At 44.7% G+C, this 12,759-nt stretch overlaps 1 protein-coding gene across 2 annotated transcripts in view; it reads right to left on the reverse strand.

Annotated features, from left to right (window-relative positions):
* The window catches only part of SCAPER (S-phase cyclin A associated protein in the ER), a 98,296-nt gene that overhangs the window by 23,825 nt on the left and 61,712 nt on the right, over positions 1-12,759 (reverse strand). For both annotated transcript variants that reach the window (XM_087941617.1, XM_087941616.1), the window contains exon 25: positions 8,408-8,531. In XM_087941617.1, coding sequence (XP_087797743.1) covers positions 8,408-8,531 — 124 coding nt within the window. The remainder of the gene's footprint in view (positions 1-8,407; positions 8,532-12,759) is intronic.

A 12,759-nucleotide genomic window follows, 5' to 3' on the forward strand; every position in this document is an offset into this window, starting at 1 on the left:
ATTGCAGCCCTGGTCAAAAGGGCCCAGCAGAACCCTCCGCTACCTCCTCCTCCTCTTCTTCTTCCTCTTCCTCCTCCTCCTTTCTTCTTGTTCTTCTTGTTCTTCTCCTCCTCCTCCTCTTCTTCTTCTTCCTCTTCTTCTTCCTCTTCCTCCTTTCTTCTTGTTCTCCTCCTCCTCTTCTTCTTCCTCTTCTTCTTCATCTTCCTCCTTTCTTCTTGTTCTTCTCCTCCTCCTCTTCTTCTTCCTCTTCCTCCTTTCTTCTTGTTCTTCTTCTCCTCCTCCTCCTCCTCTTCTTCTTCTTCCTCTTCCTCCTTTCTTCTTGTTCTTCTTCTCCTCTTTCTCCTTCTCCTCCTCCTCCTCTTCTTCTTCTTCCATCATTGGACGTTGGCAATCCTGTTGGCGATCCTATATTTATCGACAGCCGCACGAAAAAGGGCTGCTGAGTTTTGTACAAATCGGTCCCTTAGATTTTGGAGCCATGATGTTCTTCTTCTGCCTGGACCTTCATTCGCCATCAATCTTTCCCTGGAGGATGCCGTATTTTCCCGGATTTTTCTCATCCCATGTCTGCAATATTCTAATTTTTGCTTTTTTTTTTTAATGGTTTGGATGATTTCCCTTGGCTTTCCCAGGCGGCTTATCACCTCCTCATTTCCAAAGGTGCCAGGTGCCTTTTGGAAAAACACTTTTGGGACAGTTGGGAGGTTTCCTGGAGGCTGGAAGGAAGGAGGTGGCGGTCCTTGTTTTGGGGAAACAGAACCTGCAAGTTCTTTGATCCGGGCGGTAAACAGGAACAGCCTCTTAGAGGAATTAAGAGGGGAAAGTTTCACGCGGCTTTCGTATTAATTTCGTATTATGGCCCTCTTTTCTTTCCCCGTGTCCTTCAGAGGCTGTTCGTTGGGCGCCCTCCTTCTTTCAGGAAGTAGGAAAGTACAAAACAATGACTTATTTTGAGCGGGGCTCCTGCGCAGGGGAGAAGCGCATTCTTTCGGGCGTTAGCGTGAAGCAACCTGTCGAAAGGAGGAAGCCGCCGAGGAGGAGAAATATCCTCACCCGCCATGGTTTTAAAGACTGATTTTTTTCTTTCTGGATGCCATTTAAAAAAATAAATAAATTAAAAAGTAAAATCGGGCTCTGAAATAGCGACCCTTCCTCGCGAACCTGTCCCGAATCTATTGCACTGGAACGCCCATCGTCCCCAGCCAAAGGAAACTTCGGCACATCTGGAAGACGGCAGATTTGAGGAAGGCTTGGCCTAGAAGCTCGTAACTAAGATAAGATGCTAGCCTGGCCTTTTCCAGATGTGACTCGGCCTCAAATCCGCGAGGACGAAGTTCCAGGATCCAAAAGTTGTTGGTTTTTTTTCCTCTTTTCTTTTCAAAAAGTAAGCAAGATCTGGAACAAACGAATATCCTGAGCTTGCAACATCTGGAATAAACATATTGTATCCCCATGCTTAAGCCTCTCGGGGGGAATTTATGACAGATGGAAGCGCCAAGCAGGATTTCTTTTTAAAAAATAAAATAAAATCAGATAAATCTCCAGCTTTATATTTAAGGCTGCCGCCCCAGGTAATATTTTCTGACTTTTCTTCTTTAAAAGCCCAATCTGGGGTGTCTGAGCCAGATGCCCCCGAGGGGGGGGATGTCTTGTACACCTTAGGCTGTTATCTCCTGTCCCTGTGTGTGTCTCTAACCCCCCCCCCCCCCAATTGTCATAATCAGAGGGAGGAACTCCGACGGTGTCTGCAGACACAAAAGCCCCGCAGGGCTTGTCTGAACAGAAACCTGTTTGTGGAAAACGGGGGGGGGGGGCCTTTTGGAAGAGGAGAATGCGCTCCTTTCTTTGCACAAAGGGGAACAATTAAAAGAGGGGTGGGTGGGAAGACCCTCCTGGCAGGTGGGTGGTCTCCCGGAGGTCAGGGTTGAGGCCAAGAGACCCTCAGTGGTTGGGAAGGGAAGATAAAGAGAGCAGGTCTTACCTGGCTGGGCGGTGGCAGGGAGGGTTTAAGGCAGGAACGTTTAGCTCCCGGCTCTGCAGAATTTCAATGTGCGTGTGTGTGTGTCTGTGCGTATGCAGAAGAGGATTTACAGAGTTGGAAGGGCTCTTGTAGGTCATCTAGTCCAACCCCCCCTCCATCCAAGCGGGAGACCCTACACCATTCCTGACGGCGGTCCAATCTCTTCTGGAAAGCCTCCGGTGATGAAGCTCCCACAACTTCCGAGGGCAACTTCTGTTCCATGGGTTGATGGCTCTGACTGTCAAGAAATGTTCTCCTTATTGAAACTTTTCTTCAAGACCCTCCAGTGATGGAAGCATCCGTCTGGTGGCAAGCAGGTCCACTGGTTAATTGTCCTCACTGTTGGAAAGTTTTCTCCTTAATTCCAGGTTGCTTCTCTCCTTGGTGAGTTTCCATCCATTGCTTCTTCTCCTGCCTGCGGGTGCTTTGGAGAATGGCTTGGCTCCTTCCTCTCCTTTGGGGCAGCCCCTGAGATATTGGAACACCCACAAACCCACACACCTGGGTGTGCGTTGTGTGTGCATGGGCAGAAGGAGCCAAGGGCCGGGCTAATGACTGTTAAAGCAAGCAGGGCGCCTCAAAACACTTAAGCACGACTCCATTTATAAAGCAAAATTTCCCTTCGTGGACTTATGCCAGAAATTTAGCACCTCTAAGCTCCGGGGTTCATATATTTTCTCCCCCACACGGCCTACCTCACAGGATGGTTGTGAGGATGGTGGGGAAAACTCCCAGCCAGAACGAGCAAAAGAAGAGACGAATCGAGGAGACATTGATTATAGGCAGCTCTCCACTTAACGACAGTTCATTTAGTGACCATTTGAAGTTACAATGGTGGGGGCGGGAAAGCCAATGGTTACCCTTTTCCGCACTTGCAGCCTTCTCACGAAGGAGCGATCAGCTTGGCAACCGATTCGTATTTATGACGGTGGAAGTGCAAGCCGGGACGATGGGGTAGCCGGATTCACTTAACAACCGTGGGATGAACTTTAAAGAGCCGCAGCGATCCGCTTAACAACTCTTGGCTTGGCAGCCGATTCATATTTATGACGGTGGAAGTGCAAGCTGGGACGATGGGGTAGCCGGATTCACTTAACAACCGTGGGATGAACTTTAAAGAGCCGCAGCGATCCGCTTAACAACTCTTGGCGAGCGAGGTCGTCAAATGGGGAAGAGCTCGCTGAACGGAAGTTTCAATTCAGGAATGGAAAATTCCGGGCTCGGTTGTAGGTCATAAGCCGAGGACAGCCTGGAATGGAAGCGACCGACTCCCAACAAGCAGGAAAACTGGCTGGGGTGGGGGAGGCAGTGGGGTGAGGGCTGAGCAGAGGGGAAGATGCTCCTAAGGAGGTGAAAACGCCTCCAACTTGCCTTCAGAGGCAGCTCAGGTTCCTTCCCTTCTTATTTTTCCAACCCATTTCAGAAATCCCCCTTTGATCTATTCGAGAGGGCCCGATTAAGAAATTAATCTTGCGGAGAGCACCGAGGTTATTTTAGCACACAAAAGAACGAGTCTTCCTTCACCGCCGGTTCTTTCTTGCGCCAACTTAAGGCAACCCACCCCTAAACAACAACAACAAAAAATAATAACAACAATGCATTTATTATTATTTTTTTGTTCAAGGTTCTTTGCCCAACACATTTATAAGAGGGATGTATGTCCTTGAGGAGATGGGTGGGTGGGTGAGCAAGAAAGCTCTTTGCAAAAAAGCAGAAAAATAGCCAAGTTTTAACACACACACGCACACACACACACTGCAAAAAACAGCCGTCTGGCAGGTGCCAGGGGGTAAATTGCAGCTTGCAATTCCAAAAGGAAGCAGCCTTCTGTCCTGCACCGGTGGGATTGTTTTGTGTAATTTGGAAGGGTGGTTTGGGGAAAACACACCCATTTGAATCGACTCGGTAATAATATCTATTGCAAAAATAATAATAATGATAATAACGAGAGCAATTTGGTTTTCACGGATTGGTTTCAAGCGGTTCTGAAAAAAACAGTCTGGCAAGGCGTGGCGGGATGCTTTCTAAGGAAAAAAAGGGCTGGCGGGGTGTGTGGAATTTTTCTTCCTCTTCTTTTTTGAGTGTTTCGAGTAGCAAAAGCTGTAACTCCTGTAAGGTGTCTTCTGGGACCTGTCCATCAAATGCTGGAGAATAAGTGCCAACAGACACAAACTCAGCACAACATTTCACACAGAATCTAGGACAGAGAACACACAACATGTTGCAATTATTTTGAGCCTGCCTTGAATGTTTCTTTCACCCTGTGCCTGCTGTAGCACACCAGAAGGGAAAGGGCTTACAGACAACGTAAAATTGATGAGTGACTAAATGGATAGAGACTAAAACATACGAAGAACGGTTGCAGGAACTGGGCTTGGCTAGTCTAGGGAAGAGAAGGACCAGGGGAGACAGGATAGCGGTCTTCCAATAGTTGAGGGGCTGCCCCAGAGAGGAGGAGGAAGGGGTCAAGCTATTTTCCAAGGCACTTGAAGGCCAGACAAGGAATAATGGATGGAAACTGAACAAGGAGAGATTCAATCTGGAAATAAGGAGGAATTTTCTGACAGTTGAGAACCATCAATCCATGGAACAGAAGTTGCCTTCGGAAGTCGTGGGAGCGCCATCGCAGAAGAGATTGGACTCCCATCTGTCAGAAATGGTGTAGGGTTTCCTGCTTGGGCAGGGGGTTGGACTAGATGACCTACAAGGTCCCTTCCAACTCTGATTATCTGTTATCAGTGATGGGGATTCAAATAATTTAACCACCGGTTCTCTGCCCTAATGATTCCTTCCAACAACCAGTTCACCAAACTGCTCAGAGAGTTAAGAACCGGTTTTCCCGAAGTGATGCAAACCGGCTGAATCCCACCACTGGCTTGGAGCTGCCCAACGGGCTGCCAGCTGGCCGTCTCTGAGCTGGGCTAACCTCATTTTCAAGATAGATGTTTGTGCCTGGCCCCGTTTCAGAAACATTTCACGACCACTAGAAAGGGCACTTGCCGTCAACGGCTCATCCCTTCGCAGGAGGCAGACAAAGGCAAGAGAATTTGGCCAGCGGAGACCTTTGCTTGGAATAATTCCGCCTCCTCCTGGCTGTGCCAAGATTTAAAAATAATAACAATAATAATCAAGGGGGTTTTTTTGGAAGCAGGATCCAACGAAGAGAAGGCATTGCTGATTAGGCGTGCGTTGAGCGACACTGCCGAGAGAGAAAGGCAAAATTTTGGCATCAAAATGAAGTGAACATTCAAGGGTTCTTTTAATGGTCATACGTCCCTTTTTTTTCCCCAGGGCCGTTGTAACTTCGTACGGTCACTAAACGAATGGTGGTAAGTGGAGGATTGCCTCTATAGCCGTGAGGGCAAACCTATGGCACGTGTGCCACTGGTAGCACGCAGAGCCATTTGTGCCGGCACACGAGCCGCAGACAACCGTACCTCACTGTGCATGCGCGCGCCTCACAGCTGATTTTTCGGATGATTTGAGGCCTTCTTCGGCCTCCCAGCGGCTTTTTTCAAGCCTCTGCAGGCTTTGCGGTCTGAATATTAGGCCCGTTTCATCATTTCCTGTAATATCGGAAGTGACGAAAACAGGCCTATTATTCGTCCTGCAAAGCCTGCAGAGGCTTGAAAAAAGCCGCTGGGAGGCCGAAAAATCAAGTGTGAGGTGTAGTCCAGGTAAGGCGGCGGTGGGGGGGATTGTGCGTGCATGCACAGGGGTTGTGGGGGCCACACACATTGCCTTCTGGGTACTGGCATGTGTGTGCATGCGCACGTACACTTTTGGGCACAGGAGCCCCCAAAAGGTTATCCACCACTGCTCTTTAGGGTGGGTATCAGATTTTAGAGAAAGATCAGAGTTTTCTTTCTTGAAGGTTAATTGTACAAGTTAGGATTCCGCAAAAAGGGAGGTTCCCAACTCTACAGGTAGCCCTCAACCTACGACCACAATGGAGCCCCAATTTTCTGTTGTTAAGTGAGTCATTAAGTGACCCCCCCCTCCCATTCTGAGACCTTTCTTGCCGCAGTTGTTAAAACGAATCGCGGCGGTTGATTGAGGCAGTTAAACCGGTTTGTTTAGTGAAATGGGGCCTTCCCACGGACTTTGCTTTGGACACAGCAATGGTCGTAAAAGTATGAACCAGTCGCCAAGCGCCTGAATTTTAGATCCCGTGATCACGGCGGATGCTTACAAAGGTTGTAACTTCTTTTTTTCTTCTTGTTGGTTTTTAGGGTTGTGTGCAGGGGCGAGCGTCAAAAATTTTAGCAAGGGGTTCTCTGCCCGGTTGCTGGGTGGATGTGGCCATGTTGGGCGTGGCCTAGATGGTTTCCTGCACCACGGCGTGTGCGTGTGTGTGTGTGTGTGTGTGTGTGTGTGCGCGCATGGCGTTTTTGCCCTCCCCGGGCTCCGGAGGTTTTTGTCGAGCCTCCGGAAGGGTGAAAATGGCCTCCCCGGGCTCTGGAGGGTCTCTGGAAGCCGGAAATGGGCTCATTTCCGCCCCTCCCGAACTTCTGGGAGGCCCATTTTTTTGGCCCTCTCTGAGCCTCCCTGCAGGCCCTGCACTTACCTGCACCCAAAATGGGCCATGTGGGGACACTTGGGAGGGGCAGGGTGGGGTAGGCAGGGCCAGCCAGGAGTGGGTTTTTTGGGGGGGGGTTTCTCTGAACTGCACAGAATCTTAGCTGGGGGCTCTCCCGGACCCCTGTGCCAACCCCCAGCAGCCCAGCCCTGGTTGTATGTATGCTTTCGATTTCTTTCGTTTTGCTTGTTTGTTTGACTGGTTTGCATTTTCCTTTTTCTGATCAAACCATACATGATGGTTTTGTTTTGTTTTTTTAAAAAAAGAAGGTTGTCACGGTGAAAAAAAATGGTCGTCAAGTCACTTCTTTTGGTGCCCTTGTAACTTGGATTGGTCAATAATGAACTCTCGTTAAGCCTTGCGGTTTCCTGCGTGCCAGAGTCCCGGAGGGTGTTTTGTTATACGCAAATTCCTCCGGGGGGACAAATTGGAAAAGAAACAAGAGGACATGAGACCACTGAGAAGCCGAATGTACAAGCCGTGTTCGGATTCCATTTGTCTAACGACACGGTGGGCTCTTTCCCCCACTCCCCCAGGACCTACACTTAAGTGTTTATCAATCGCCCGATGGTTCTCTGGCTCAAACAGGGTAGCGTGAATTATTTACGGCACATACACAACTTTTCAATTAACCAACCACTTGCCTCTTGCAAACACACCCCTCCCCACCATTTATAAGTAGCAATTCCAGACTAAATATCTCATGATGAGCGGGTCACTATGAATTAAAAATGAACTCCTGATGAAATATTTAATGACAGCTAAATTGAAGGGGGAAGTCAACATTTTCTTCTTCTTCTTCTTCTTCTTCTTCTTCTTCTTCTTCTTCTTCTTCTTCTTCTTCTTCTTCTTCTTCTTCTTCTTCTTCTTCTTCTTCTTCTTCTTCCCCTTCTTCTTCTTCCCCTTCTTCCTCCTCCTCCCCCTCTTCTCCTTCTCCTTCTTCTTCTTTTCTTCTTCTTCTTCTTCTTCTTCTTCTTCTTCTTCTTCTTCTTCTTCTTCTTCTTCTTCTTCTTCTTCTTCTTCTTCTTCTTCTTCTTCTTCTTCTTCTTCTTCTTCTTCTTCTTCTTCTTCCTCCCGCTCCCCCCTCCTCTTCTTCTTCTTCGTCCTCCTCCCCCTACCCCTCTCCTCTTCTTCCTCCTCTTCTTCCTCTTCTTCCTCCTCTTCTTCTTCCATTAAAGCTCTTGTTCGGTAAATTTGATTTGCAAAATCCTGCTCCGAGGGGCGTTAAGGTATGTAAGTTTCTGAGAACAGCGGCCCGTAGAAGGCCAGAGCCTGCGCTAACTTAGAATCGGCGTGAATCGTAGAAAAATCAGAAGGGCTGATTTGCCACCCATTTAACATTTTTGATATTTTCAATATATTGTCTAGTCGAGTCTATTTCGAACCTCTGCCATCCAGACATGAAGAACTGAAGATGGTAAGGAGTTGGAAGGTGGGAGAAGAAAAAGGGACCAGGTAGAAACGTTAGAAGAAAATATGCTTCTCTCTTAAATTTGCTTTTTTTTCTGGACTGGCGTATTTATTCGGACTACAAGCCTCAGGAACAATTGTCAAATTCTACCATCATTGCAGTTAATGCATATCACACAAATAGAATTTTTAACCACTGTCACCCACTAGGGGCTCGGGAACATCCCTGAAGTAGTTGGAGACCTAATTTTTGGGGAAATACATCCCCTTCCTAGACAGATTAAATCCCAGTTTAAGCCCAGATTTTTTTTAAAAAAATTGTTTTGTTCCGCCAGGTGATTTTTTTCCCAGCGTTGGGATGTTAATAGCATTAATTCAGACTTGAAAATTTTACCTACCATTAATTGGTGCATCAACAGATCTGTTAAAAAAGTAATCTTGTTGCTGAAGAGAACATAGGTGCAGTTTTCCAGACAGTTATTGCAGGCCAGATAATAAGCACTGATTGTACTACAGAGTGATCTGGGAGATAAAAGTGAAATTTTAATCACCTTAAAGGAAAAAAAAAAAGGCAAGACAATATATCTGTAATATAAAAATGCTTCATTGCTATGACATTCACGCTGTGGCTGAATTATTATTATTTTTTTACAAATAACTCGAGGCAGTGAACATATCCAACACACCAAATGTAAAGTTTTAAAGGCAATAACTTTTCTGAGTAGGAAACAGGACGAAGTGTGAAGTAGATTTGGCCACCCATCGAACAATATCTGCTAATTTATTTTAGCAAACTTTTTTGCAACCCCCCTTGAAAGTTAATTGTTTCCCGTTCATGTTTAAGAACGTTGAGAAGAAATCTAATTTGAGAGACGGAGCTGATCAGCGGCCAACCTCCTTTTGAGATCAGCAGGGAACCAAAGAGATTTTTTTAAAAAAATCACTTTTCTCTCGAATCGATGATGCCCAGTTGGGAATCGTTTAGGAGAGAAAGCCGCATTTGCAAACCAGGTTGGAGAAGGCCTAAATGTGAGGAAACCGGGAAGCGCGGAGCTGCTTAGAGCCAAGCCAAGTGGGGATTTCCTCCCCTGGAATCTCGGGGCATCCATTTACGCTTCTTAAGAGAGTGGTAAGAAAACAGAGAAAGCTATTTGTAGGATGCTCTTCCACAGGACTTCACCGGGAGTCAGAAGGCAGTCAGGCACAAGGAAATGGGCTTGTTCCTGGTCAACCATGCAGTCCTCCTGCAAACTTTTATTTATTTTTGATTTCAGGTATATTTTAGATGGGGCTGTTTAGACTGCTCGTAATTCTCAGAAAAACCAGCAATCCGGTAGCACCTTTTCGGGTGAGCGTGTTTTATTAAAAGCTATATGCTTCCAGCTCATGAAACTTATGCATTTTAATAACATTTATCAGTTGGGAAAGGGCTACAAGAATCTTTTAATTTTTTCTTATTTTTGGCCGCTGGAGAATAACGGGGCTCTGTTCCTCCCCAAAATTTCAGGTTGGCAGCTTGCAAAAAGTGCCATCAGATGGGGTATGCGGTTTTTTGGGCCGAAAAGGTGAATCTAATATATCGAATTGGTGGTCTGTAGCCTTCCAGGTCCTCTTTCAATCTTTTGACATTCCTGAGCCTGGAGATTGAGAGGATTAAACATAGAAGAAAGGAAGGGAAGGGAAGGGAAGGAAAATGATGGAAGGGAAGAGAAAGGAAATGAAAAAGATGGAAGGGAAGGGAAAGGGAAAAGAAAGGAAAGGAAAAGGAAAGGAAAAGGAAAGGAAAAGGAAAGGAAAAGGAAAGGAAAAGGAAAGGAAAAGGATGGAAGGGAAGGGAAAAAGATGGAAGAGAAGGGAAGGGAAAAGGAAAGGAAAGGAAAAGGAAAGGAAAGGAAAAGGAAAGGGAAAGGAAAAGGAAAGGAAAAGGAAAGGAAAAGGAAAGGATGGAAGAGAAGGGAAGGAAAAGGAAAGGAAAGGAAAAGGAAAGGAAAGGAAAAGGATGGAAGGGAAGGGAAAAAGATGGAAGAGAAGGGAAGGGAAAAGGAAAGGAAAGGAAAAGGAAAGGAAAGGAAAAGGAAAAGGAAAGGGAAAGGAAAGGAAAAGGAAAGGAAAGGAAAAGGAAAGGAAAGGGAAAGGAAAATGAAAGGAAAAGGAAAGGAAAAGGATGGAAGGGAAGGGAAAAAGATGGAAGAGAAGGGAAGGGAAAAGGAAAGGAAAGGAAAAGGAAAAGGAAAGGAAAGGAAAGGAAAAGGAAAGGAAAAGGAAAGGAAAGGAAAGGAAAAGGAAAGGAAAGGGAAAGGAAAATGAAAGGAAAATGAAAGGAAAAGGAAAGGAAAAGGATGGAAGGGAAGGGAAAAAGATGGAAGAGAAGGGAAGGGAAAAGGAAAGGAAAGGAAAAGGAAAAGGAAAGGAAAGGAAAAGGAAAGGAAAAGGAAAGGAAAGGAAAGGAAAGGAAAGGAAAAGGAAAGGAAAGGAAAGGAAAGGAAAAGGAAAAGGAAAGGAAAGGAAAAGGAAAGGAAAAGGAAAGGAAAAGGAAAAGGAAAGGAAAGGAAAAGGAAAAGGAAAGGAAAAGGATGGAAGGGAAGGGAAGGGAAAGGGAAAGGGAAAAGAAAGGAAAGGAAAAGGAAAGGAAAAAGATGGAAGAGAAGGGAAGGTTTACCCCAGGATCTTTATCTTTTATCCTTAATTTTCTTATGATACATAGCATCACAGTTTACTTGGTACTCCGTGACAGCTCCAAGCTATTTATTGTCAAGCGTAATTCTCCTCCACCAAGCATATGCAACAGGTCCAGGGAAAAGTACCTTTGATTTAAAAAAATAAATAAATGACTTTTTTGCAGCCAGACAAAAGGGGTCCTGGGGGCTCTGTTTTAATCTCACTGGGATTAAGGAGATTTGTCTGTTTGTTTATGGGCTTAATAGGATACCGTGGTCTATTTGGAGCTTGTGAATCGGCAAGGGGAATGGTGGAATAACATTCTGCCTCTACCACAACTTGCAAGGAGCGTAAACCCCAGTTGCCTTAAGAGAATTATCCATCGAGATTTTTATGGGAAGACTAACCTTCGTTTCACCAAATTATGGCTTAGTTATTGGATATATTGCCGTCTAAGTGTTGGCCCCCATTCTCTCCTCACCCTATTTTAACTGGTCCACTGGAGAAGGATTTTATCCTTTAGGCTTGCAGCCAGATTAGCTCAAAGATGTCTAACATGGGATGCTTTTTATAATGGCTCTGCATATAGAAATGTACAACAACTAGCACTGATGATGTTACCTACTTGGGTAATGAAATGTCTTCAAGGAAACAACCAAGTCCAGAGAGCATCAAGGACTCCACAGTCCAAGTCCGAACTACAAATATTCTGTCCTATTGGCTTTATAATGGTTTTTTTCAACCCAATGTATCAATAGGTTGACTTGGCTTTAAAAATACATAAAAATAAACACACACATACACACTATTGTTTGATTTGATTAGAGAGTTTAAACGTGGAAGTTAAGAAATAGGTATAAAGTAGTTATTAAAATGTTCAGAGAGTATTAAGTTGTGGTGATGGTAATGATTTAATATAATAATTATATAAGCACTCTCTTTGATGTCCTGGACCTGAATTATCATCAGGATATCCTGCATGTAATCAATAATTGTGTCTGGGATAGTTTATTTTCAGTCAATTAGTGAAAACTATCAATCAAGCTACAGAATTTGCTAAGAAGCATTCTCTCGACCAAACGTGCATATACATTTAGATCGGATAAATGACATTTAAAACTAATTATGTCTATCTTTTTAAAATCAAGAATTGAGCTCCTCTCTCTCTCTCTCTCTCTCTCTCTCTCTCTCTCTCTCTCTCTCTCTCTATATATATATATATATATATATGATGTTTTATCATGTTCTTTTAAACCATCAGCTGATCTAAGTGTTTATTCCAGAAAGCAGAGGATACTTGAGCCTTTCAAAATTATTATCCCAATTTTGACACAACAACATTCCTGAAGTTGTCATTTTCCCAGTGATTCCACACACACACACACCCCGCCTCTTTCTGGGATTATAATGTGAGGAGTTGGGAAAGTTTCCAACATTTGAAGATCCCCAGACAGAAAAAGATTCGATATAAACAAACGAACAAACTGATGCCATTTATTTTTCCACGGCAACGTGGTTGGACTTGAGAATCTGGCGTGGGGTGGGGTGGGTGCTGGCTTCACAAGAGAGACAGAGTGACATAAGCTTGTTAATGGCTATAATTAGAAAGAATTTAGAAAGATTCCTGGCACAAGTTCGGTTATGCTGCTGCTTTTGAAAATTCAGATGTGCAAATGTCAGGAGAGAGCAAGCCCCAGGAGGTTGGATGTGTTAAATGGGAGATTTAAGTCAATAAACCTAATTTCTTTATTTTAATCTTATTAAAAAAAAAAAACAGCTGTCAACTGTCACCACTTTTTTCTCAAAGTCTCCCAGACAAGCGTCAAATGGTGGATGTTTCCAAGCGGGTTTGTTGTTTTAACTTGTGATATCCCCACTTAACAATAAGTCCTTTTGCAGTTGGGCTGGTTAAAGGGAACTATTAATTCGTTTCTTATTGTTGCTATTATTTTAAAATTTCCTCCCAATTTCATCCCACCCAAATGCCCCCAGAAGGGGGAAAAAAAAAGAGAGAGAGATTATGATGGTACCTAAAACTAACACAAATTGCTTGAGGATCGCTACTGAATTAAACCAAGCTTGAACCTCACTA

Source organism: Pseudonaja textilis, chromosome 13 (assembly GCF_049901715.1).
Source record: "Pseudonaja textilis isolate UNSWEBS1 chromosome 13, rPseTex1.2, whole genome shotgun sequence".
NCBI lineage: Eukaryota > Metazoa > Chordata > Lepidosauria > Squamata > Elapidae > Pseudonaja > Pseudonaja textilis.